The sequence below is a fragment of the Carcharodon carcharias genome, chromosome 26 (genome assembly GCF_017639515.1).
Source record: "Carcharodon carcharias isolate sCarCar2 chromosome 26, sCarCar2.pri, whole genome shotgun sequence".
Lineage (NCBI taxonomy): Eukaryota > Metazoa > Chordata > Chondrichthyes > Lamniformes > Lamnidae > Carcharodon > Carcharodon carcharias.
This window is the reverse complement of record NC_054492.1, coordinates 8,513,638-8,540,782: the sequence shown is the minus strand read 5'-3', so window position 1 is coordinate 8,540,782 and position 27,145 is coordinate 8,513,638. Positions and strand designations below refer to the sequence as shown.

The window sequence follows — 27,145 nt, the reverse complement described above, 5'->3', positions numbered from 1 at the left end:
AGTCATTACGCTCCTGTGGTCTGCAAGCCCTCCACCTAACTACCTCTGTCACTTCCTACAATGTCCTCCTAGTGAACCAGACCCTGCATGCCTTCCCTAGCATCCTCCAGTTTCTGTTTGGTGTTCCTCCCCCTCTCCACTGGGAGGCAGTAGGGGCAGCTTAGCTATGAGGAAGGTGTTGTGTAAGTGTGATTCAGTGGGATTATTCCCTGCATGTTTCATTAACTGTAATTCACTCAACCTTCACAGAAGGTACGTTGAGTTGCGTCGGGTATTCTGGTGAGTTAGCTTTCACCTCAACCACAACCAGCACTATAAAGGTAATTGCACTACCCAGCTTTTTCATTGGGCAGCACTAATCATGGGGGGAGGATCTTGGCACAGCAGCAACATTTTTTTCCACCTCATTCAAGAAGAATATCACATGTTGCCCACTACAATCTTTGTGAGGTGCTTCCTGCACTACACTGAGAGCACATGATCATTGAGTAACCCCTTAAATCGCCAAATAAATGATCTATGTTCCAAATATTTCTTTCAGAAGACATTTTACATTGTGTAGAGTAAAAATTTTGAGACTACCTTCCCTACATGGAGTTGAAGTGTCAGTGGGTAGCGCTCTTGTCTCTGGGTCAGAAGGCTGTGAGATTAAACCCCATTCGTACGACTTGAGCACAAGATCTAGGCTGACACTCCAGCACAGTCTTGAGGGGGTACTGCACTGCCAGAGGTGTCACCTTTCAGAAGAGAAGTTAAACTGAGACCCCATCTGCCCCCTCAGGAAGACACATAAGTTCCCGTGGCACTATTTTGTAGAAGAGCAGGGGAGTTATTCCTGGTGCCTTGGTCAATATTTATCTCTAACTCAAAGCATTCAAAAAATTATCATATTGCTATTTATGGGAGCATGCTGTGTGCAAATTGGTTGCTGCACTTCTTAAAACAGCTATTACGCTTCAAAAACACTTCATTGGCTGTAAAACACTCTGACGTGTCTTGAGTTTGTGAAACTTGCTCCATAAATGCAAGTCTTTCTTTCGTTCTTGTTGTTGGTGATGCCAGTTGTAGAATCGGGTGAAGAGATCAGAATGTTCACTTCCTGGTCCTATCGCACATCCAGCCAGAGAACGGCAGCGCTGCAACTGGCCTCACTGAGCTCCACACCTAATTGACTAATCCCTGCTCCTGCTGAGTGAGACTTTTATGTCATGAGAAGAGTCTCAGAAAATTTATCTAGTATACTTCCAACTCTTACCGGAGTCTCCCATCTAGATGTGCCACCGATCCCGGAGAGAGAGTGTGGATATAAATGCCGGAAGGCTGGAGTGGTGTGCACACACTGCATAAGCCAATTCCCAAACCGACACTGTCCTCTGGGGAAAAAATAAACAGAAGTTCCATCAGAGACTACACATGCCCCTCTGACCAACTTCAACAAAATCTGCTTCCTGGTTTCCACCCGACAAAGTGAAGTGGGTTAGATTTGAACCCACAAGAAACTTAACTAAAGAAGGAAAATGCTGGAGAATCTCAGCAGGCCTGGCAGCATCTGTGGAAAGAGAAAAACATTTGCAGCCGGATTTTCTGCACCCGCCCTCCACCGCAATCTCCCGGCCCCGACTTGTGGCTGGGACACTGCCTTGCCCGCGGCTGGACTGGAAAATCCCGGCCTTTGGGTCCAATGTGACTCTTCAGAACTTACAAGAAACTTAACAGCCCATATCAAAGATTTATGACTAACAAAATTAATAGTCACTTGGGCAAATGTGGGTTAATTAAGGAAAGCCAACATGGATTTGTTAAAAACAAAAAAACTGCGGATGCTGGAAATCCAAATCAAAAACAGAATTACCTGGAAAAACTCAGCAGGTCTGGCAGCATCGGCGGAGAAGAAAAGAGTTGACATTTCGAGTCCTCATGACCCTTCGACAGTTCTGTCGAAGGGTCATGAGGACTCGAAATGTCAACTCTTTTCTTCTCCGCCGATGCTGCCAGACCTGCTGAGTTTTTCCAGGTAATTATGGGTTTGTTAAGCACGAGTCATGTTCATCCAACCTGCTGGAGATTTTCGATGAGATAACAGAGGGGGATTGATGAGGGTGATGCTGTTGAGGTGGTGTACCTGGACTTCCAAAAGGCATTTGATACAGTGTCACACAACAGACTTGTGAACAAAGTTAACGCCCGTGGAATAAAAGGGACAGCAGCAACATGGATACAGAATTGGCTGAATGACAGCAAACAGAGAGTCATGGTTAACTGATGTTTTTTTGTACTGGGGGAAGCTTTGTAGTGGATCTGGAATGCACTGCCTGAGATTGTGGTGCAGGCAGGGTCAATCAATGAAATCAAGAGAGAATTGGATTGTTATCTGAAAAGGAAGAATGTTCAGGGTTACGGGGAGAAGGCTGGGGAGCAGCATGAGGTAAATTACTCCTACAGAGAACAGGCGTAGCCACAATGGGCTGAATGGCCTTCCTCAGTGCTGTTATGACTCTGTAATTCTGTGATGTTGAGTGTTATCCCATCATCTCAAATTGGTTCATCATTCTTATAATTGTAGTTGAGTATTTTATACCTGTTCACCATTTACTACAGTTCCGGGGTGGATGGATCCTGTAGTAGGGAGGGAAAGAAGAGGCTTCTTTGCACTTATATATTACCTTTCATGACCTCAGGATATCCCAAAGTGATTTATAGCCAAGGAAGTACTTTTCAACTGCAGTCACAATTGTGAGGTAACAAATGTGACAGTCAATTTGCACATAGCAAGGTCCTACAAACAGCAATGTGATGAACTGTGTTCAGTAACATTGACTGAGGATTAAATATTGGCCAGAACAATAGGGTGAAGTCCCCTGTTCTTTATTCAGTTGTACTGTGTGCCTTTTATGCCCACCTGAGAGGGCAGATGGAGCCTCAGTTTAACATCTCATCTGAAAAATGGCACCTTTGACAGTGCAGCACTCCCTCAGTCTTTCCCTGAAGTGTCAGCCTGGAAATTAGCTCAGAGGTGAAGAGCGCTTCTGCTGAACAAAGGTAAAATTGCACATCCTGGTGTCCATAGCCTCATGAGATGGCAGAGATGCTCAGTGTATTTGGGGATCTATGAGTATATTTAACACATTTGTGAGAATATTTAAGGGTCTTGGAGTCTATGCATACATTTTTGGGTTTGTATATGTATCTAGGGATTTATATGTGTTGTTAAATGATTTGTGTCTATATTTAAGGGATATTCATGCTATGAGGGATAGGTGGCATGGTGGTTTTGTCACACGACCTGGGTTCAAATTCCACCACAGCAGATGATGGTATTTGAATTCATTAAAAGTATGGAATTAAAAGTCTAGTGATGACTACAAAACCATTGCCGATTGTTGCAAAAACTAATGTTAGGTTCGCTAATGTCCTTAGGGAAGGAAATCTGCCACCCTTACCACACCCACAGCAATATGGTTGACCCATAATTAGGGATGGGCAATAAATGCTGGCCTAGGCAGCAATGCCCACATCCCATGAACGAATAAAAAAAAATGCTACTGGTACACAGCCCTATTAGATGGGTATAACCGTTAGAGTTGCTCTAACTCCTGCTCATGGTCTCCGAGAGTGAAGCTGTGTTCTTGATGAAGTTACCCCCGAGATTATCATATAAATATTAGTTTGTAAATTAATATGTGCAAAGAAGAAGATAAATTAAATACAGGATTGTCCGGTGTCAGTACCACCATGCCTCCCTCATAGCGTGAATATCCCTTAAACACTGACACAAATCATTTAAAAACACATATATATCACTAGATATACAGACCAAGCAGAGTTTTAATTTGCTGTCAGTTCTTGGCAACACAGGACATGTATTGTCCAACCCTAATTGCCATGAGAAGCGCAAGTGTTCACCTTGAAATTCCTCAGTGATTGTGTGTACAACGGAGCAGCTTGCTGGACCATTTCAGAAAGCAGTAACTACCAACCTTGGGGCATGGGGCTGGCATCATGTGTACACCAGAAGGGTAGGGCAGCGGGGTTCCTTCGATCCCTGAAGGACATTAGGGGGACTGGTTGGCTTTTGATAACAATCTGACAGTTTTCATGGTCCATTTTTCAGCTGCCACCCAGAGTGGTTGAATTAAATTTCACCAATTGACACAACTTTTGGGTTGCTAATCCACTGTCAAAACCTAAATCAGGCAGTCATTGACAAATTCAGTCCAGGGTTGGCTGGCTTCTGATTTATTTGTTTTGCTTACCCTTGAACAAGGTGACTTCCATGATGATCCTGTCATTAGGATGTGGTGTCTTTTGTAGGAGGAGCATGTTATCCAGCTCCGAACTTGAACAGCTTCCTCTACTAAAGTGAGTGGTGGAGCTGGTTGACCATGAGCGGCACAGATATGCTGCTGACTGACCATGTGCGAGGCTGGATCCCCTTAGGCAAGTCCGGACTGTTAGAGTGAGCACACCTTTCTTCACTTGCTGCATTAGAAAACAAAATAGAAGCTCATTGCAGGTTTGTTTTTATAGAAGGTTAATTAACAGGCTAAAATTTCACACTGAAATGGACAGACTAACCTTAAATATTTGTATTGCTTCATCATGGGTTAATTCATTCATCGACACTCCATTCACCTCAAGAATTTCATCTCCTACATAGTGAGAGGTTGACAGTATGAATATGTCTATCTATATATGCAAAAGTCCAGCATCTTTGTTCCTAACATCAGTTCAACTTTCCAATAATTGTTTCAGAGGGGAAGAGTGTCAAACTCAGGCTGTACATCTCAAAATGTCAAAGCTATATACAAAGAAAAAGAAAGCCAGATGGTTTTTCTGAACAGTTTGACCTGATCTCCCCCATCGCTCAGGCCTGTGCATTTCCAAGAATCCGCCAATCTACAGAAACCTGCCTCAACAATTCGCTTGCAATCGGCATTGAGTGTCTCCATTTCCTGACCGTTTTCTGTCCAATGGTCTTAAAGGAACAGAACAGGTTAAGCGCAGTCCACAAAACAGCTAAGAAATCACAACTGCTTCCCTGGCTCCCGGATACTGAAATTGTGAAGATTTTATTTCCCCAAGGAACAATTGGTTTAATTTTCCCCTTTGTCACTTGGGCAGTGAACTGATAGTGTGAATTGCATCCAGTGCCCGGTTGACACAGGCTAAGCAAGCAACAGCTTCGAGACTCACATTCTGAGGGGCCCCTAAATATGAGAAAAAGACTAAATTTCAAGGTTTACAAAATTGGTTGAAAAATAAAGGAGACGGGAAAAAAGACTCCCTCTAAAATGGACATATTACGTACATGGCTACACAATTATTTGTCATATTGATTTAATCGGCAGAAATAACTATAATTCATATCCATGGTGCTGCCCTTTTCCCTGACCTCCGACAGTCACATGATCCATTGAGGCGCCTCAATCATGAAATAAGTGCCTTATCCGGCTTTTTCAATACAATAATAAATATAAAAGCTCTTTTTTATTTTTACATGTCTTCCTTTAAAAAAAAATTTTAAACTAACAAAGTGTGAAAAACACACATAATGCAGTCATAATCCATGATAAATTGTCTTCAGAAGATTTTGTGCACGAATTTCCCTTCTCTCCTTGACACCAGGTAAATATATTATTGAAATATCGGTCTTGTATTGTTTACTTCTACTTGTAAACATAAAGGCCAGAATTTTACCTTTGGCGAGCAGGCACATGCCTGACATACTGGAACATGTGGTGATGTTGGGCGTGTGTCCTGACATCACCCAGCACTATCACGATATTTCATTCAGTGGGCACACGCCAGAGTCAGCTGTGTGCCCGCCAATAATTGAAAGGCTTAGTAAAGCCACTAATAGGGCAATTAAGTTGAAGGTTACATTGCCCGTCCAGCCTAACGATTGGCGGGCAGGCAAAAAAGCCAAGCGGCCTTTATATTTTTTAACGAAACTTCATCCACAAGCGGGATGAAGTTTCCTAAAGCCATTACAAATTAAATGAAACCTTTCTTTTGAAATTAAAAATTCATTGAATTTTTATTGTATTTATTCATTTTTTCAAAAAAAGTGCTTCAATCTCCCAGAAGCAGCTCCGTGTCTCAGAAAGATTGAAGCGCTCTTCCGCACGCCAGGCTCGATCTTCACCCTCCCCCCCACGCCCCCCACCGCCCACACAGGTAGCGCAGTGCTACCGCTCACGGTCCAAGCAGTTCAGGCCTTAGTTGGCCCGCGTGAAATTGTGGCGCGGAGCTGATCGCAGGAGGCGGTTAGCTTCCCGTCCACCCCCACCGACTCCCGCCGAGCCTGCCCGACGCCGGAAAAGTTCAAGCCAAAGGATCGAGTTCAAAGAATTTGTCAAAGGTTTAACTGTCTCATTATTATAGAGAGGCCGATTAAAAATGAAAAGAACTTTTGAAGGTGGATATCAGGAGAAATAAAAGAAGCAGCAGCTTGAAGGGCGGATAAAATAATTACCAAAAGTTGACAATTATTTCACTGTAAAAAAGCGGGGCCCTCATACTCAAGAGTCAGCTGGGCCCACAGCAACCACAAGCATCCACCTCTTCTACTAAGATAGATGATACAGATGTGAATGTGATTACTACACCTGAGAATGTTACAGAGCCTGAAATCCTAGCTGAAGGAAATAAATACACAAAGTCCAATGATCTTGGTCTCTGAGGTGTCTTGACTGAGGATGATATTTCATTCTGGGCACAGAAACATCCCTCAGAGTCAACATTGGAATGACCCATTTGAGAAATCGAAGTGGTCACTCAAAAAACAAATTAGATATTGTTCAAAGGGTGTACTTCATTCAACGAAAGTTAATGATGAAAAATGCAATTGAATGGCTAGTGTACTCTCCAACAACTGGTTGTGTTCACTGTTATGTCTGCAAACTCTTCTCAACATCATCAACAGCACTGGCTAGTGATGGGTTTCATGGCTGGTGAAACCCTGTAGGGGTTTCAAAATCATGAGAACTCTGAGGATCATAGAAAAGCTTTGCTTACATATCTGACCAGGCAATGTGGGTTAACCTTGGATTATCACCTGAAGGATCAGATAAAAAGGAGCACGAGTCCTGGAGGCTTGTACTTGAACATGTCATTGTAGTTGAGTGCACACTAGCAGAACGTGGACTAGCTTTTAGGGGAAGCAATGGAAAGTTTGACTCGCCACATAACGGGAACTTTCTTGGCTTGATAGAACTCATTGCTAAGTTTGATTCACTTCTTGCCAGCCATATAAAACATTACTGAAGCAGTGGATCTGGGAAGCTTTCATACTTGTCTTAAACAATATGCGATAAACTCATCCAGTTTATGGCTGAAAAAGTAAGAGGATCTATTTTGGATGACTTGAGAAAAGCAGGATACTCAGTTTGTTGTTAACTCCACACCAGATTGTTCACATGTTGATTAACTCACTGTTATTGTAAGATATGTGTCACCCGATGATGGTTTTCCCATTGAACGCTTTCGAACTTTCTTTGAATTAGAAAATCACAGCCTGAGCTTTTCAGTTGGCATGAGGGGGCGGGCCTGACATGCTGACCCGATGTCATCGCGCCGTCTTGCGACGTTTCATTCGGCGGGCACGCACTGGAGTCAGCTGTGCGACCACCAATATTTACAGACCTATTAAGGCCTTAAAGGGAGTAATTCATGTAATTGTTAAGGTGGTTGGTAGGCAGGCGAAAAGGCCATGCAACCTTCACGTTTTTAAGGAAACATCCTTCACGAGCAGGATGAGGTTTCCTAAAGCTTTTACTAATTAAATAAATAATTTGTCCAAAATATCAAAACATGTCATCTCACATGAGGGGACATATTTAATTAAATTTTTGCTCCATTTATTTAATAACTTCAAAAGCCCTTCAATCTCCCTGAAGCAGTTCCATGCCTCAGGAAGATTGAAGGACAGGAAGGAGCGCTGGCCCCTCGCTCTCTCTTGCTCTCTCTCTCTGTCTCCCCGCCCGCACATGTAGCGCTGAGCACTACAGCTTGCACCTTATGCTGGGCGGGCCTTAATTGGATCGCCTGCATAAAATGGCAGCACGGAGCTGGTCGCAGGCAGTGATGGGCTCTATGACCGCCCCATCGCTCCCACCGAGCCCATCTGTCAGCTGAAAAATTCAGGTCCACAGTTGGGAAAGTATGGCCAATGTTAACTAGGCAACGACTGCAAAGTTGACTTCAGTAAGTGCAGAGGACAGTCATGTGACAATGCAGCTAACATGGCAGCAAAGTACAATGGCACGCAACAGAAACTTCTAGAGAAAAAAAAAGTCTGCTACATGTATTGCACGTGCTGGACATTCACTGAATCTTGTTGGCTGTGCTGATTGCTGCCTGGATGCAGTAATATTTTTTGCTGTTCTGCAACAAACATCCACATTCTTCTCTGCCTCGACAAAACACTGGACAGTATTCAAATCATTTTTGGGTGCTGATTGCACTGAACCAAAGCGTCTCTCTGACACTAGGTGGGAAGCACATGCAAAAGCCACTTCAGCCACAGCTGAGAGTTATGGTTCAATTATTGATGCTCTTACTCATCTTTATACTGATGACCATGAAAATGGTGACACAAGGAGAGAAGCTGGGTTCTGCAGGAGATAATGGAGGAATTAGAGTTTGTGTTCATGTTAGAATTTTGGAATTGTTTGTTAGATCAGTTCCACATGACCAGCCAGGCCCTACAGGATCCACAGATAGTCCTTAGTACACGTGCAAAGCTTTACACATCACTCACACTTCTTGAGAGTAACCTGAGAAAGATTTGATGAAATTGGACTCAAAGCAAAAGAAAACCTGCCTGATGTAGATGACAGGTGTATGAAGAAAAGAAAAAGAATGTGAAAAAAGAGATCAAGGACAGTGATGCACCAAATGCTGATGAAACGCTTTCTCCAAGAGACAAGTTTTGAATGAAATCCTTTATCTCTATGATGGATGCACTTGAAACCAATTTGAAGAAAAGAGCAATCAAACACAAAAATGTAGCAAACAGTTTTTCATTTCTGGTTGATTTAGATGTCTCGGAAAAACAGCTATGTGAAGATGTAAAGCTTCTGATGCAAGTTACCCTGACAAGGTTGATGTTAACTTCAATGGAGAAATAAAACACTTCCAAGCTTATATCAAGGAAAATTATTCAGATAAAGGAACTTTATGCCACCAGGACCTGTATCGAGTCATCATCCAAGGTAAAATTCAGTTGGCTTTCCTGTTTGTAGAAGCAATACTGGGGCTCTTTGTGGTAACACTGCTCAGGAAAAAGGTCATTTTCGTGGCTGAAAAACATCAAGAATGAACTACAGACAACAATGCTGCAAGAGAAGCTGTCTGCACAAAGCATCATGTGCAAAGATAATGATAAACTTCATAGCTTATCATTGGAGGACATCATCAGTGACTTTGCTGCCCAAAGATCATGAAAAACTTGTTTTGAGTTTTGCTCAGGTTGTATTGCTGCATTTAGTAAGTGCTGATCTGTGTAATTGCTCTTGTGTTGCTGTAGATTAAAAGTTTTCATACATGCTAATTAAGAAATCTGTAAGTATTTCATAATACAACTAGGCTCATTGCAAGATATATGTTTAGTTAGATTACTAGCTTTTCATTACACCTTGCCTATGTACATATTGTATGTAAATATAAAGCTTTAATATTTCTACTTTCATTGTCCTTTCTGTTGGTACAATACACTTTTGGGATAATGCTATGGGGCCTCTTAAGCTTGACATAGATTAGGGCCTCAGCATGTCACAGTCCATCTCTGACCTATCCTAGAACCTGTCTGACTTTCATTCTGTTTGGTTTCCATGGGAATGAACTTGGGCAGGTTCCGTAACGAGTGGATGCTCTGAATGAAGGTGACAATGATGCCCAATGAAAATTGGATAGTGCCAAACAACATTGTGCGCTTTATGTAATGTGTACCTTATTGTGTGCTGCAGCCTAACAGTTTGATGTAAAAACAAAAACAAAAACAAAAAAAAACAAAAAACAAAAAAATAAAAACAAAAAACAAAAACTTTTGTTCTGTTGTCTGTGACATCTTTTGATGATCTGCTTCTATCACTGCTTGTTTGTCCCTACAACCGCACCAACCCCCTCCACTTCTCTCCCCCCACCCAAACCACCTCCCCCCCCCCCCCCCCCCCCCCCCACACACACACCTTAAACCAGCTTATATTTCACCCCTTTCCTGGATTCACACAAGTTCTGTCGAAGGGTCATGAGGACTCGAAACGTCAACTCTTTTCTTCTCCGCCGATGCTGCCAGACCTGCTGAGTTTTTCCAGGTAATTCTGTTTTTGTTTAACAGTTTGATGTGTTGTCACTGAAAAACCCAAGGAGGTGGTTCACCTAACAGATTACACCTGACTGATCAGAGCAGTGATTCCAGACATTTACCTTCATCTGTTAGCATTTAAAACATACAATACTATCACCGCTTGTGGACAAAATTAACTTTTCCTTCTCATTGTCACCATTGAATTAGACTGGTTCCCTCTGGATCTAACCAAACCTTCTCCATCAGGGAGGCTTCAAGCTCCCAGTCCCTCCCGGCAGCCTTTTGGAGGCTGACTTGGACCATGTGTTTAGCTGTCCCCTTTGTCGCTTTAATGGTTGGAGGTTAGCAGTTTGATCTCTGGCCTCTCCCTGTCTGTGAATTGGCCAGTATAGCTTGCAATTAAGTCACCTAACCAACTCCCCCCTCCCCCATCCCACCACCAACCACACACCTACATCTCCTAGATTCAGCCCCTTGACGCTATCCCCAGGTGTTGTCAAAAATGATTGGGTTCATCCTGTTACAATGGGACTGGCTGGTTCATGGAAAGGTGCAAATAGCTTCCATTGTCTCAGCAGGTGCCAGGCAACATTCCACAGTGAGATCCATCTGTCTTGGCTTCAATCCATACCTCCTCCTGAACAGCAGCCCTCTCGCCACCCAATCTCAAACTGTAGTGGGGTTTTAAACCATGTTGGCTGAATCCAACTGAAATGTTCATTATAAACCATATCATTTATTTCACTGCTGCTCGTGTGAGCTTGCTGTGCACAAATTGATTCAGTGTTTCCCCTCGTTTAAACAGTGACAACACTTCAAAAGTACTTTATTGAAGTATTTTGGAATGTCCCAAGGTCGTGAACATATATAAATGTTATAAAGTGAGCTATATAAATGCAGGTCCATTTTTTATAATATGAATATGTTTTAAGACATCTTCAATCTCAGAGGAGTTAGTTTCCCTGCATTACAGAGTACAACCTTCCACATGATACATTTCAAACATCTCACATAACTGGTTTCTCTGTTTTAAGCCAGTGTCTTTGTATTTGCATATTGAAGTTGGTAATAAACTTGCTAAGTGACACCAATGAACACCTCCCACATACTGATATCACAGGCTGCTATGCTTATTTGCAAAAGCAGAAGTGTTGCCTTTTAAAAGGCCTACATGAATGCAAAGTCTTTCAGATGCTTGAAGTTCCCCACACTTTCAGATAAGCCAATCAAAACATGCTCACTACACAGCAGTATTGGGAAGTTGGCAGATTTCAGGATTACATAGGTTTCAGATTTCAACTACGCAGAGTTTGCAGATTTGCAGCAATGCACAATTCGCAGATCGCAGCAATATACAATTTGCAGATTTGAGCATTACACAATTCGCAGATCGCAGCAATAGACAATTTGCAGATTTTAGCACTGCGTAGTTTTGCAGTCTCACAGACATCCAGCGTTGAATGAGAAATTTCCTCAAATTAAAATATTGAGAAGTTCCCAGCAAAAGGTGTGTTCCCTAGACAGCAATACAGTTAGCAGATTTCAGCCACACACTGTTTGCAATCACACAGTTGGATCTCCAGCATCTTTGTAACTGTGTTCTGACTGACATTTTAATTGAACACTAGTTGTAACTCATTCCATCTCGCAGAAGGTGCACAGAGTACAAAAATGTTTTCAACAAAAAAAACAAGAATTTATATAGCACCTATAATGTGGGAAAGCCAAGGTGCTTCACAGAAGCATAATCAGACAAAAATTAATAGTGAGGGAAGGAGACATTAGGAGGGATGATCAAAAGTTTAGTAAAACACTGGTAAGGAAGGTGAGCACGTCAGCGACAGGGACGTAGGGGTTGTACAGATGCACAGTCGCAACCCGTTCACGATGCAACGGTAGAACAAAGAGTGGCTCCGCCGTCAGGATCTTCATTTCTGGCAGGTCTTTCTTTTCCTCAAATACCTTCAGGAGTTTGACACAAGCTGCCACTTGCTTGAAGGTCACATCAAAGAAACCAGCGCTGGGGAAATCCTGTAGGCAGTAGATCTCTGCAGCCTCGAAACCACACAGCTTGAATAAGATCCTCTTCGTGAAGAAGGTCCTATCCATTCCTGTTCCTTGCTCGCTGCCCTTCACCATGACTCGGATGGTGTTAGGTACCCCATGGTAAGGGGTTTGACTGGTTATAGCCATTGCTCTTTCCCTGGCAGAAACGCGATGAAGGTCTCTCCCCTGCCAGGTAAGGTACTTTGATAAGGTTGGGAGCTGCACTGAAGTTAAAGATAATTTGGGGATCTGGACATGTAAACGCCAGGTTAAGGTAATGCTCAAGGCCGACGGTAAGGGAGCCGTTTTCCACCCCCCTTTCAGATTCGCTATCGGGGGAAGCCGTGGGTACCTTGTCTACGCTGGGCAACCCAAACTTTGTCGCTCATGCGGCAAGTCTGGTCATATGGCGGCCAACTGCAGCGCCGTCCTCTGCAAGAATTGCAAAAAGGAAGGGCACCAGACAAAAGATTGTAAACAGGCTAAGTGCTGCAACCTGTGTGGCGAGGCAAGTCACCTCTACAAGACCTGCCCCAAACGTTGCCGTACTTATGCACAGGCAGCCAAAGCCAACGAGGGGGAAGCAGAAGAAATGCCTCGTGTCACTCCAACCACCAAGGCCCCCAGGGAGAACAACGGGACAAAGGAGGACACAGAGAGAGAAAAGGTGGAGGAAAAGATTGGGGCAACAGATAGCCAATCAACAGCACTGCCCCCTGAACCTCCCACTCCTCAGGAGAGCGAATCAACGGAGGAGGAGGAGGAGGCAGCAGGGGGAGTGGCAGCTGGTGAAGAGAGCCAAAAGGAAGAAGGGGCTAAAAAGAAACCAAGCCATTTCCCAGACAAGAGTCAAGAGGCGTCTCCTATCCGACACGGATAACAAGAGCAGCAGCTCTTCGGACGAAGAAGGGCCAGGGCGGGGCCAACAGAAGAAGTGGCAAAACGCTCGGGAGTTGGAGGACGAGACACCCAAGCTCCAGAACATTGGAGACAATGAGGAGACCAGGGCACCCCAACTTGGCCCACAACCCGAAGAGGCCAGTGCACCACAACCCCAGGAATCTGGGAACAGTGAGGTGCTTAGCGCACCCCAACTCCAGGAAGCTGGGAGCAGCAACGCCCCAGAGGGGGAGAGGATTGGAGAAGCTTCTCCAACAGAGGACATTTCAAACCCTGCTCTCTGCACGGACCCCCAGATGCCACCCGAGCAGAACATCTCCAATGGGGAGGTTCAGGACGCCTTCCTCAGCCCATCCCAAGTGAAGCAATTTGAGCACACCACGGGCATGAAGGAGCAGACCAATGGTCTGGAACTCTCAGAGACAACAGGTTTGGTAAGCGACTAACTGCTTTAAAATGGGTGTAAAGATTGTATCCATAAATGTGCGTAGCATTAAATCTACTACGCGATGTGTTGCGACCTTGGATTACCTTGCCAAGGTCAAAGCTGACCTGCTGTTTCTGCAGGAGTGTGCGATACCGCACCTCAGCTCTTACAGGCAATGGTCACGATGGTGGGTCCCATAGGCCATCGATCTGGTCGGGAGGAAACAACTCTCGTTCCTCCGGCTTGGGGATTCTGCTGCGGGGAGGCAGCTTCACCGTCTCCCAGGTTAAGGAGGTGGTGGGCGGGCACCTCCTCATAGTAGACGTAATGTACAAGAATGCTCCACTCCAGTTAATTAACGTCTACACCCCGTCACAAGGGGCTGAGCGGCTGGAGGTTTTTCAGCAGCTCCCACTGCTGCTGGCGACCTCCAGGCCGGTCATTCTGGGCGGTGACTTCAACTGCATCATCGATGTGGCTGGCCGATCCGGCAGGGCCGACAGCAGATTGGACGCTATGTCCAGATCCCTGATGGAAACAGTAAAGGATGCCAAGCTGCATGACGTCTTCAGCAACCTTGCAGATGGAGCGCAGCATAGATACACCTGGTCACGGCCAGACGGGTCCGTCTGTTCCAGGATAGATTTCCTGTTTGTGTCCCGTGCATCCACAGTCAGATCCACCGACGTCAAGCCGGTGTTCTTCTCTGACCACTGCCTCCTACTGGCCAACTGTCACTTAGAGAAGGACCAGAGGGTTGGCAGGGGGGCATGGAAGCTAAATGTGCAACTGCTGACCCCAGAGAACATTGAGGAGCTCAAGAGGGATTACAAAGGTTGGAGAACCATGAAACCCCACTTTGAGTCACTGACACACTGGTGGGAAGCAATCAAGGGAAACATCAAGAGGTTTTTTGTCCTCAAAGGCACCCAGAAAGCTAGAAAGGAACAGAGGGAAATGTCCCGACTCCAGAAAAACATGCAGAACCTGCTCTGGCTGCGGTCGATGGGGGTCGATATCAAGGAGGAACTCCAAGAGGTGAAGAGCCAGCAAGCCTCGCTCTTTGCCTCGGAGGCCTCCAAGATCATCTTCCGTTCCAGAGTCCGCTCTGTGGAGCAGGATGAGACGTGCTCACGTTTCTTCTTCTCCAAAAGGTGCACACAGAGAGCTCTGTGATCAGCAGCCTGAAGGAAGAAGACGGCTCAGTAAAGTCATTGCAGTCTGACATTTTGAGGATCAGCAAATCCTTCTATGCCGGATTATATGACGTGAAGCCCACAGACAGCACGGCCTCCCAGTCCTTCCTGTCCTCTATCACGGAGGTCTTAGACGACAGGACACGGAAGAGTCTGGACAAAGCGTTAATTCCTGACGAACTGACTGAGGCCCTTGAGTCCTTCGAGAAGAGTAAATCTCCCGGAAGCGACGGCTTGCCGGTGGAGTTGTATTCGGCTCTGTGGGACTGGATCAGCCCAGTCCTGCTAGAAGTGTACGAGAGTATGCTCCTGGCCGGCAGTATGTCAGAATCCATGAGGAAAGGCATTATCACCCTCATCTACAATCACAAGGGGGAAAGGGAGAAAATTAGAAATTGGCGACCCATTTCACTGTTGAATGTGGACTATAAAATTCTGTCCAAGGTCATCGCCAATCGGGTCAAATCCGCTCTGGAATTGGTGATCCACCCTGACCAGACCTGCGCTGTGCCGGGCAGGAAGATCTCTGACAGCCTCGTGCTGCTCAGGGATACGATTGCCTATGTACAGGACAGGGGTGTGGATACCTGCCTCATCAGCCTGGATCAGGAGAAGGCCTTTGACAGAATATCGCACACCTACATGGTGGATGTGCTCTCCAAAATGGGGTTTGGGGAGGGAATTTGCAATTGGATCCAACTGCTCTACACTAACATCAGTAGTGCAGTCTCAATCAATGGGTGGGAATCAGATAGCTTTCCTATTAAATCTGGAGTCAGGCAGGGCTGCCCTCTCTCGCCTGTTCTTTTCGTGTGTTGCATAGAACCCTTTGCTGAGTCCATCAGGAAGGATCCGGGCATAAGAGGAGTGACGATCCCAGGTAGTGGAGGCACTCAGATCAAAGTCTCCCTGTACATGGACGATGTCACTGTCTTCTGCTCGGATCCGCTGTCGGTGCACAGACTTATCCACATCTGCGACCAGTTCGAACTGGCCTCGGGAGCTAAGGTAAATCGTGGGAAGAGCGAGGCCATGTTCTTTGGGAACTGGGCTGACCGATCCTTTGTCCCCTTCACTGTCAGGGCTGATGGCCTGAAGGTGCTGGGGATATGGTTCGGAGGGACCAGGGCACACGTTAGAAACTGGAAGGAGCGAGTGTCTATGGTGAAAAGGAAACTGGGCATGTGGGAGCGACGCTCCCTCTCCATTACGGGTAAGAACCTGGTCATCAGGTGTGAGGCACTCTCGCTGTTGCTGTACGTGGCGCAGGTCTGGCCCATTCCACACTCCTGTGTGGTGGCGATCACCCAAGCCATCTTCCGCTTTATCTGGAGGTCGAAAATGGATCATGTCTGCAGGGACAGGATGTACAAGCCTCTAGATAAAGAGGGAAAAAACGTGCCCAACATCGCCCTCATACTGATGGCCACCTTTGTGTGCGGCTGCATCTACCCTGTGTGCGTAGACCCTCAGTACGCAAACACCAAGTGTCACTACATGCTGAAGTTCTACCTGTCCCCGGTGTTGCGAAGGATGGGTCTGGCCACGATGCCGCGGAACGCTCCAAGTAGTTGGACCGTGCCGTACCACCTGTCCCTCGTGGGAAAATTTATACAGAGAAACACCTTCGACCACAAGTCCATCAGGCAGTGGTCGGCACGTAACGTCTTAAAGGCCCTGAGGGAAAAGGAGAGGGTGGATCTTGTAGGATGGTTCCCTGAGCAGACTGACAAAGTCATTTGGCAGAATGCCTCATCACCAGAACTTTCCAACAAACACCAAGATGTAGCTTGGCTGGTGGTGAGAAAGGCCCTCCCTGTAAGATCCTTCCTACACGCCAGGAGTCTCACCCCCTCTGCACGTGGCCCTCGAGGTGGCTGTGGTGGGGAAGAGACCGTTGTTCACCTCCTTGTAGATTGTGTCTTTGCGAAGAAGGTCTGGAGAGAGATGCAGTGGTTTCTGTCGAGGTTGGTCCCGAGCAGTTCTGTGACAGAGGACTCTGTGCTCTACGGGCTGTTCCTAGGGACACACACCGAGACAAACATCAACTGCAGCTGGAGGATCATCAACTCGGTGAAAGACGCTCTTTGGTCTGCCCGAAACTTGTTGGTTTTCCAGTGCAAAGAGTTGTCCCCGACCGAGTGTTGCAGACTGGCTCATTCCAAGGTCCAGGACTACATGCTGAGGGACACAGTTAAACTTGGGGCAGCCGCCGCAAAGGCGCAATGGGGAAGGGTCGCTGCCTAAGACCTTTTTGCCACAGTGCACTGGGGGGCTGGGAACTGTAAAGAGCCCCTCAGGCTGTACAGAATAAAATGAATGTCTGCCAATGATTGAAATATTTATTGTTTGTTCTGATACACCTTGTGATTCATGTTGTAAAAGTTGAACCTGTTTGTATTTTTGTAATGGTGATTTGAAATGGTTCGAAATGTTTTTGAAGATTTATGAATAAAGTATATTTTTGCAAAAAAAGAAGTTTAGTAAAACGCTTAGAGGGTGATTGTACGGAGTGTCTTAAAGCTAGAGAGAGGGAGAGGTTTAAAATTAAAGGCTCTTTATCTGAATGTGTGAAGCATTCATAGTAAGATAGACGAATGTAAGGCACAAATAGAGATAAATGGTTTAGACCTAATCACTATTACATGGTTACAAGATGACCAAGAATAAATATTTCAGAGCACACAACATTTTGAAATGACAGACAGAATGAAAAAGGAGGAGTAAAAGAGGACATAAGGACAGTCGTGAGAAAGGATCTTGGCTGAGAAGATCAGGAAGTAGAATCACTAAGGATAGAGATTAGGAATAAAAAGGATCAGAAAACACTGGTGGGAGTAATTTATAGGTGGTTATTCCACAGGACAAAGCATTAAACAAGAAATAATTGGAGCTTGTAATGAAAGCAATGTCATAATTGTGGGTGACTTTAATCTTAATGCAGACTGGACAAATTGAATTGGCAAAGGGAGTCTAAAAGGTGAATATGTGAAATACTTTCACGAAAGATTCCTAGAATAAAACATTGTGAAACCAACTAGAGATAAAGCTATTTTAGATCTAGTATTGTGTAATGAGGCAGATTTAATTAGTAATCTCTGAGTAAAAGATCCTCTGGGTCAAAAAAACGATCATAATACAATTGAATTCCATATTAAGGGCAGAATTTTGCCAGCCCGGTGGTGACAGGAACAGAGGTGCAGAGGGGTCAGCAAAATGGCAGGAGCTTGTGTCAGGCCAGGTTCCTGAGGTTATCCCAGTGCTGACCAATCTTATGAGATGAAGACAGCGATAGATCTGTGACAGACACACTGGCAGATGGCAAATAATTCAGGTCATTAAATAGCCAATGGTCAAATATTTTCAATCATTTTTCTGATCTTTCAAATGACGTACAGAGGCTCGAGTCTCACCCACTCAATCAAGGTGAGATTGCAGCAGCAGCTAAGTTGTGGAGGGCACTGGCAGCCATTCTGTGAATCAGCCTGAGGCTGCGTCTTGCAGAAGCGATGTTACCGAGCTTGGCGGCGCTGCAGTGGGAGGGACCAAAGTGAAATGCTTCTAGTCTCCCAGGTCCACAGTGGTCACTGGAGTTGGCTCAAGGCTCTTGGGAGGCGCATTGCAGTAAAGTCTTCATCTGGCTATGGAGTCAACATTTTCATTCTTTGAATCCTACAGTGAAGAGGACAGTGCTACAGAGATAGGGATACAGCCACATGGAGTGGCTATTCAGGGGTCAGGGATGTTCCAGACGACTTGGGCAAGGATGTCGCATGGGTTGGGGGAGGTTTGATTGGCGGGGAGAGCAAGAGAGCAGTCTTATGGCCACAGAATGCTCTACACAGCTCAAAGGGTGTACCATCAAAGGCTCAGCATCATCAAGGTGTCTGAGCACCAAAGTTTATGAAGATTGCCTCTCTTCAGGGAGGAGGTGGCAGAGCTACAATATGTTAGAGCAAGTGTTGATGATGATGGGAAGTGACAGGCACCCAATGACTATAGCGTTCGAGGTGCCAGTGACACTCAACCTTTTTGCCTGTGGTTCATTCCAGGGATTGCCTGGAGATCCATTGCTCAGTGATTGGTTGAAAGCTGCATGAAGGAGGTCATTGATATTATGTAGCATTGTGCTGGCCAAATTCCAAACTGATCTGGCCAGTTAGGCTGAGAGAGCAGTTGGCTTCAGGGCCATGGCTGGATTTCCTAGGACCAGGGGACTGCAATCATGTGGCCATCATTCTCCCTCAGAGCAGCCAGGCACCTTTGTGAACCAGAAGGGGTGCGACTCTCTGAATGTTTAAGTTATCTGCGACCACTGTAAGGTATGTTATGAAGCTGTGATGATTCCTATATCCTTAAATAGTCTCAGGTCTCCAGGCAACCCGCACCCCCCCCCTCCCCCTCCCCCCCCCACCCCCCCACCACCCCCACACCCCACACCGAGTCTCTTTGTGGCTGGATAGTGGGAGCAAAAGGTATCTACTGAAACCATGGCTTCTGACCCATGTACGTAACCCCAACACAGGGGCAGAAGAAATACAACCGCTATCATATGACTACAAGGACCACCACCAAGCAGGCCATTGGCCTTTGAAAATGAGGTTTAATTGCCTTGATAGACCTGGGGGTGCCCTGCAGTACTCATGCTCAAGGTTATCCCCATCATTGTCATCTGCTGTGCATTACACAACCTGGCGCTCCAGAGGGGAGTAGCACTGGAGCCAGAGGAAGACATGAGGTAATACAACAGTGAAGATGACATGCCACGGGGCAAACTTCACTGGGCAGTGATATGTGTGACAGGGAGATTTGTGACTCTGATCAGCAGGCGCTTCACATGACAGGCCACCAAGTGAAGAAGCGGTCTCCCAGAGGCAGCCTTGCTGACCTCTCATCAGAGACCCTTAGCTGCTTTCTGTACCTGTCAGTCCTATTTACCAAGGCCTCTGTCAACACACGGGCTCCTGAGACACTCACTTTTAAAGACTATTTGATTCCATATCTGGTCACTGTCAACTGGTACATTAAAATAAATACACAAGTCACTAAAGGTTGAATGCTGAGGCCTTAACACTGGTTAAGCATTCTTCTGAATTTAACAAATAATTATCACCCTGTGAAATGCCAAGTCCACGCATTTATGCACTCGCTAATGGTTATTCTATGGCATGTTCCCCCTGCACCTGAAGTTGATGTGGGGACAGTCTCCTGCTCTCATGCGATAGATGATGATGGCCTAAGTCCTCTGGGTGCTTGAGCCCCACTTGGACCACCTCAATCGTCAGACCAGCATGCAGTGCTGATGTCACTGTCAAAATGCTGAGGATCTGCCTTCAGTGATCAAAGCATCTCGAGAGGAGCCCCATTGCCTTCACCCTGCTCTTAAACAGCTCTTTCAGGACCCACATGCACTCTCATGGTTGCCTGGAGTGGTTCAACTCCTCGCTGAGGGAGTGCTGCACTGTTGGAGGGTCAGTACTGAGGGAGTGCTGCCCTTTCAGATGGTCAGTAATGAGTTAGTGCCGCCCATCATCCATCAATCTCACCGATGTGGCCATGTTATTGGGTCCGTGTGCACCTCCTGCATCTGCTCAGTGCTGTGCTCCATGTGTTCTCTCAATGGAGGACACCAGGCACTCACAGGCCAACGAAACGGAGCCACTCATGGCATGGATGGACTCCTCCATCGTTTGCATGTGGAGCTGCACTGCAATGAATCTTCCCTACCTCTTGCCTAAGGTATATGAATAATTTTGGGGGAGGAAGAGAAGCTCCTATATTGAAGTCTTTGAAGTCTAGCTTGAGAGGAAAGGGAGTTGGAGAAGGCTGTATACATTAAGACTTGAAATACATCTAGTAACACACACTAAAATTGCAGCATTGGTGTGATTCAACCTGATACAACCTGAACCTGTAAACAAGGCTTAACATGACCCAGGATGAAGCAGAGTGAGACATTTTGGAAGAAAGGAGTCTTTACTCTGATGAGCTTCACTGCAGAATCAATTCAGAACTGATTTACAGTCCAGAGGTTTGACATCACACTGACGTGGACTGTCAGCACATTATTCGATTACAGGTTCTTGCCCCACTTGACTGTTTCCCCTCCTCTCCTGAATGTGCCGGCTCTTGAGGGGTTACAGATGGCTGGACACACGCAGTTTAAAAGGGACATTGCTTCCCAACCCCAGGCCTGACCCGTAGGTTTTCCTCACCAAGCCTCAGCTTCCATCCTCAGATCTTACTACTCCCTAGACACCAAACACACTGCCTCATCCCCCTGACCCATCATGCTGCCTGTTCAGGCACAGTCATAGATGTTTCAACGCATCTTCACTGTGATTGACAGATACAATTTGGGTTACCAGCTCCGGTTGGCCACATTCCTCGAGGTGTCATCACATGACTTCCTGCCTTCAACCAACCCGCCCCTACACTCCCGCCATTGATTGTCCAACATGTCCATTCCTGCAAAGTCCTTCTTTCGCAAGCCAAACAGAAAATGGACAGAACCTTCATTACCTGACTGGGTGGTCCTTGACTAACAGTAAAACAGCTACTTTTCTACCATTTTTCATGACTAGTAAACAAAATCATACAATAAATTTCTTCTCATAACACAATTTTTTTCATGCTCCTATAATTTTCTCTCCTCAGTTGCTCGTGGCGATGAATTACTCCAGCCCAATCCTGGAGGTACAATATCGGCATAGATCTGATATGTTAATATACCCTTCAATATACAAATGCTGAACGCTTTAATTAACCGACAGCTTTCCAGTAACGTTCTTTGTTGTGTGCATGCAAAAAAGCCATGGGAAAAAAAACCAGTTGAGTTTACACACCTTCCCTCAGCCGGCCATCAGCAGCAGCTGCTCCTTCCGGGTAGATGGTTTTGACAAAGATTCCCATAGGTCCATAAACACTGTCCCTTCCTCCGACTACACTGAAGCCTAGGCCCTAGGAGAAATATCACATTTCTCAGTTAGATAGTAGACTATGCTCATAAATTATACATAACAGTATTAGCATTCTTCTAGCACTTTGTCGTATTTAAATATTTCTGAGGTGGTCACACAATAAAACATTTTGAAACACATTTGTTAAGGGATAGAAATTGTACCTTGTTAGGTTGATTTTACTTGTGTAAAACAGGTGCAATGAGGACCAGTTTCGGAACTAATGTCCTCTACCAAAGGGACACCTGAAAAATGTGGAGCGTCAGCCGTGACTCAGTTTGTAACCCTCCATCTCGGAGTTACAACATTCCAAATTCAAGTCCCACTCCAGGGCTTGAGCACCAAAAGCAAGTAAACACCTGAGTGTTTTTCCATGCTCCTTTGATTTCTCTCCTCTGTCACTCCTGGCGGTGAATTCCTCCAGCCTCGAGGGCAATCCTAGGCGGTTGGCAAGCGTTGATACAATGTCAGCATAGATCTGATATGGAAATATACTCTTCAATGTACAAATGCTGAATGCTTTAATTAACTGACAGCTTTTCAATAATGTTAAGGTGAACTGCTGGAGCTGCTGTCTTTTGGATTAAACCAAAGCCCCACCTGCCTGTTCAGGTGGATGTTAAGGATCCCATGGCCCTAAGTCAAAGAATAGCAGGGGAGTTATGCCCCAGTGTGGTGGTCAAAATTTACCCCTCATCTGATCAACATTAAAAAAACAGATTTTTTTTTAAAATTGATTTACTGAATGTGGGCATCACTGGCTAAGACCAGCATTTATTGTCCATCCCTAATTGTCCTTGAGAAAGTGGTCATGAGCTGCCTTCTTGACCCATTGCAGTTCATGTGGTGTAGCTACACCCACACTGCTGTTAGGGAAGGAGTTTCAGGATTTTGACCCAACGACAATGAATAAACAGTGAAAAATTTCCAAGTCAGGATGGTGAGTGTCTTGGAGGGGAACTTCCAGGTGGTGGTGTTCCCAATTGTCGGCTGCCCTTGTCCTTCTAGACAGCAGTGAGCGTGGATTTGGAAAATGCTGTCTAAGGAGGCTTGGTGAATTGTTGCAGTGCATCTTGTAGGTGGTACACACTGCTGCTACTGTGTGTCAGTTGTGGAGAGAGTGAACATTTGTGGATGGGGTGCCAATCAAGCGGGCTGCTTTGTCCTGGATGGTGTCAAGCTTCTGGAGTTTTGTTGGAGCTGCACTCATCCAGGCAAGTGGGGAGTATTCCATCACACTCCAGACTTGTGCTTTGTAGATGGTGGACAGGCTTTGAGGAGTCAGGAGGTGAGTTACTCACCACAGGATTCCTAACCACTGACCTGCTCTTGTAGCCACAGTATTTATATGGCAAGTCCAGTTCAGTTTCTGGTCAAATACAACCTCCAGGATGTTGATAGTGGGGGATTCAGTGATGGTAATGCCACTGAATGTCAAGGGGCAATGGTTAGATTCTCCCTTGTTGGAGATGGTCATTGTCTGGCACTTGTGTGGCACAAGTGTTACTTGCCACTTGTCAGTCCAAGCCTGGATATTGTCCAGGTCTTGCTGCATTTGGACATGGACTGCTTCACTATCTGAGGAGTCACAAATGGTGCTGAACATTGTTCAATCATCAGTGAACATCCCCACTTCTGACTTTTTGAAGGAAGGAAGGTCATTAATGAAACAGCTGAAGATGGTTGGGCTGAGGACGCTATCCTGAGGAACTCCTGCATTGATGTCCTGGAGCTGAGATGACTGACCTCCAACAACCACAACCATCTTCCTTTGTGCTAGGTATGACTCCAACCAGTGGAGAGCCTTCCCCTGATTCCCATTGACTCCAGTTTTGCTAGGGCTCCTTGATGCCACACTCAGTCAAATGCCGCCTTGATGTCAAGGGCAGTCACTCTCACCTTACCTCAGGAGTTCAGCTCTTTTGTCCATGTTTGAACCAAGGCTATAATGAGGTCAGAAGCTGAGTGGCCCTGGCAGAACACAAACTGAACGTCAGTGAGCAGGTTATTGCTAAGCAAGTGCCACTTGATAACACTGTTGATGAATCCTTCGAGTACTTTACTGATGGTTAAGAGTAGACTGATGGGGCAGTAATTGGCCGAGTTGGATTTGTCCTGCTTTTTGTGTACAGGACATAACCTGGGCAATTTTTCACATTGTCAGGAAGGCATTAGTGTTGTAGCTGTACTGAAACTAGGGGTGCGGCAAGTTCTGAAGCACAAGTCTTCAGTACCAGTTCCAGTTCAGTACCAGAATATTGTCAGGGCCCATAATTTGCAGTGTCCAATGCCTTCAGCTGTTTCTTGATATCATGTGGAGTGATTTGAATTGACTAAAAACCGGCATCTGTGATCCTGGGGACCTCCAGAGAAGGCCGAGATGGATCATCCACTCAGCACTTCTGGCTGAAGATTGTTGCGAATGTTTCAGCCTTATCTTTTGCCCTGATGTGCTGGGCTCCCCCATCATTGAGGATGGCGATATTCATGGAGCTTCCACTTCCAGTGAGTTGTTTAAGTGTCCACCACCATTCATGACTGGACGTGGCAGGACCTCAGAGCTTAGATCTGATCCGTTGGTTGTGGGATCACTTTGCCCTGTCTATCACTTGCTACTTATGCTGTTTGGCATGCAAGTAGTTCTGTCTTTTAGTTTCATGAGGTTGGAACCTCAATTTTAGGAATGCCCTCCTGCACTCATTGTGTGAATTTAAGAGCCAACCACATTGCTGAGGTTCTGGAGTTACATTTGGCCAGACCAGGTAAGGACAGCAGATTCCTTTCCCCGACGGGCAGTAGTGAACCAGGTTGGTTTTTACAACAATCATTAGATTTCCAGATATTTATTGATTTCGATTTCCACCATCTGCCTATGGTAGGGATCGAACCTGGATCCCCAGAGCATTATCCTAGCCCAGTGACAATATCACTATGCCCCCCCAGTCATTAACACATTACTTGGCCCTTATCAGATTGCTGTTTGCTGTGTACAAATTGGTACTGTGTTCCCTACATTATCACAGTGACTGCACTTCAATAAGTACTTCATTGACTGTAATGTGCTTTGAGACATCTGCTGGCTGTGAAATGCACTTTACAAATGAAAGCCTTTCTTTTTTAAAAAAAAATTAGGTTCACAAGCCAGCTGTTAGATTGGTGACCTGAAAGAAGAAAGAGCACATGCTAATGAGGGGCCTAATGCCTGTTTGAGGACCCTTTGGCAGAACTCGGGCTGCCCTGAGTGGAGCAGGTGTTGGGCCTACTCAGATTTTCCAGGTGTGGTTTTGGCCTAGCAGGTGGTCACCACTGAAAAGGGAAGTGTTTTTTTTTCAAATTCACGAGGAGGGAGGAAGAACTGGAATGCTCCTCCTGGCTTCATGACACGCCTGATGGCCACAATTCAACTTTCCCTCCTGCTCCCTTCCAGCTTCCAGCACTTACTTGGGCCTGCTGCCAGTGAGGCAGGTGGCCTGAAACTGGTTTTCTGAGATGAGTGAGCTGTCTGCGTGGAGATGCCCAGTCAAGCTGCTGAATTGAGGCCTGAGGCCCAATCTAGGGTCAGGCCTTGTGTTCCCTGCCTCATTGTGCATTAGGCCTAAATGCAGACCAGACAAATTTATACCCGAGGGAATCGACTACAAGTTTACATAGCAATGTTAATATCATTCTCTTCATGTTGGTGTTATACAATGCACATTTGAGTGGCAATGTTAAAAGTATTTTCATAATTTGCTTTTCTTTCCTTAGAAAAATAACAAAATGCAGGTCTTACCTTTCCCTGACCTTTCATCAAAACGATGTTTGAAATGACTGATGGTGAAGCATTGAAGCTCGAGTGAATTAAATGAGCTGAGCTTAAAGATCGAATGGCTCTTGTCATTGTCTGCAGGGAAAGGACACAAATCATAAAGGAATAAAACCCCCAGAGTAATTCTGTCACATCATTTCAATACTCAATTAAGGAATCAACCTTCTTTAAGTATTTAATAGAAGGCTGCTGAAGAAATTGGAGTCGGTTTTCCACTTTTTCATTTGGGTGTAAGTAACCACTTGGGTAACAACAACAATTTCAATTTATATAGCACCTTCAGATCAATGAAACATGACAAGGTGCTGCACAGGCGTGTTATCAGACTGAAGCTGGCGCCAAGCCACATATTAGGATAGGTGACCAGGAGCTTGGTCAAACAGGTCACTTATGAAGAGCATCTGAAGAGAGAAGTGAGAGAGGTAGATAGGCAAAGAGACTTAAGGGAGAGAATTGGAGAGCTTGGGGCCCAGGCAGCTGAAGGCATGGCTGCCAATGGCAGAGTGATTAAAATCAAGATTTTGCAAGAGGCCAGAATTGGAGGATAACAGAGATCTCGGAGGGCTGTAGGGCTAGAGAGGGTTACAGAGATAAGAGGAGTGAGGCCGTGAAGTGATATGAACACTAGAGTTAGAATTTAAATTTCAAGTGTTGCTGAGCCAGGAGCCTGTGGCTGTACAGGGATGATGGGTGTATGGAACATGATGCAACTTAGGGTAATGGCAGCAGCAATGTTGGATAAAGGAAAGATTACAGAGGATAGAAGGTGGGAGACCAGCCAGGCACAAATTGGAAAAGTTGAGCCTACTGGAAACTAAAGAACGGATGAGGATTCCAGCAGTGATTGTGTGGAGGCAAGGCAGATGCGTGCAATGTTATAGATGTAGATGTAGGCGGGTTTAGAGATGGAGCGGATATGGGGTTGGGAGCTCAGTTCAGGGTCAAATATGATACCAAATACATAGGGCATAGAGAATTAGGCAGGAGGAAACAAAGTCCTTAAAGGGAGCAGACCGATTGATGTTCCTCTCAGGGAACAACCCATCCTGGTCACTGGGCCTGGCGATTATTTCTGAGCCCAGAAGTGGACAGCACTCCCTCCATTCATTGTACACTCTGGGCAGCTGGTGAGGCTGCAGCGAAGTGCCCTCACCTACATCCGGCCCTGTAGACCCAGTCAGCCTGAAAACTACTTTATTGCCGGGACCAAGGTAACAATGTTGAGAGAGAGTGTGAGCTGTTACACCCTGCGCTTCTGGTAACTTTATACAGCCCCACTCAGACTGCCAGGGTTGCATTGAATGGACTGGGATCAGGAATAGGACATTCAGTCTCTTGATCCAGTTCTACCATTCAATTAGATTGTGATTAACCTTTACCTCAAACCCATTTACCCATTTTTGCTCCAAATCCCTTGAAACCCTTACTCAATCAAAACCAATCCATCTCAGTCTTGTACGTTCCGTTTATCTTCCCACACCCACAGCCTTTTAAGGAGGA

General features: G+C 45.6%; 1 protein-coding gene across 1 annotated transcript in view; it reads right to left on the bottom strand.

Annotated features, from left to right (window-relative positions):
• Window positions 1-27,145, bottom strand: part of il16 (interleukin 16) — a 117,147-nt gene that overhangs the window by 52,881 nt on the left and 37,121 nt on the right. The window contains exons 7-11 of the mRNA XM_041174638.1: window positions 25,610-25,720; window positions 21,724-21,838; window positions 4,576-4,649; window positions 4,254-4,479; window positions 1,256-1,373 (exon numbers count right to left, since the gene is read on the bottom strand). Coding sequence (XP_041030572.1) covers window positions 1,256-1,373; window positions 4,254-4,479; window positions 4,576-4,649; window positions 21,724-21,838; window positions 25,610-25,720 — 644 coding nt within the window. The remainder of the gene's footprint in view (window positions 1-1,255; window positions 1,374-4,253; window positions 4,480-4,575; window positions 4,650-21,723; window positions 21,839-25,609; window positions 25,721-27,145) is intronic.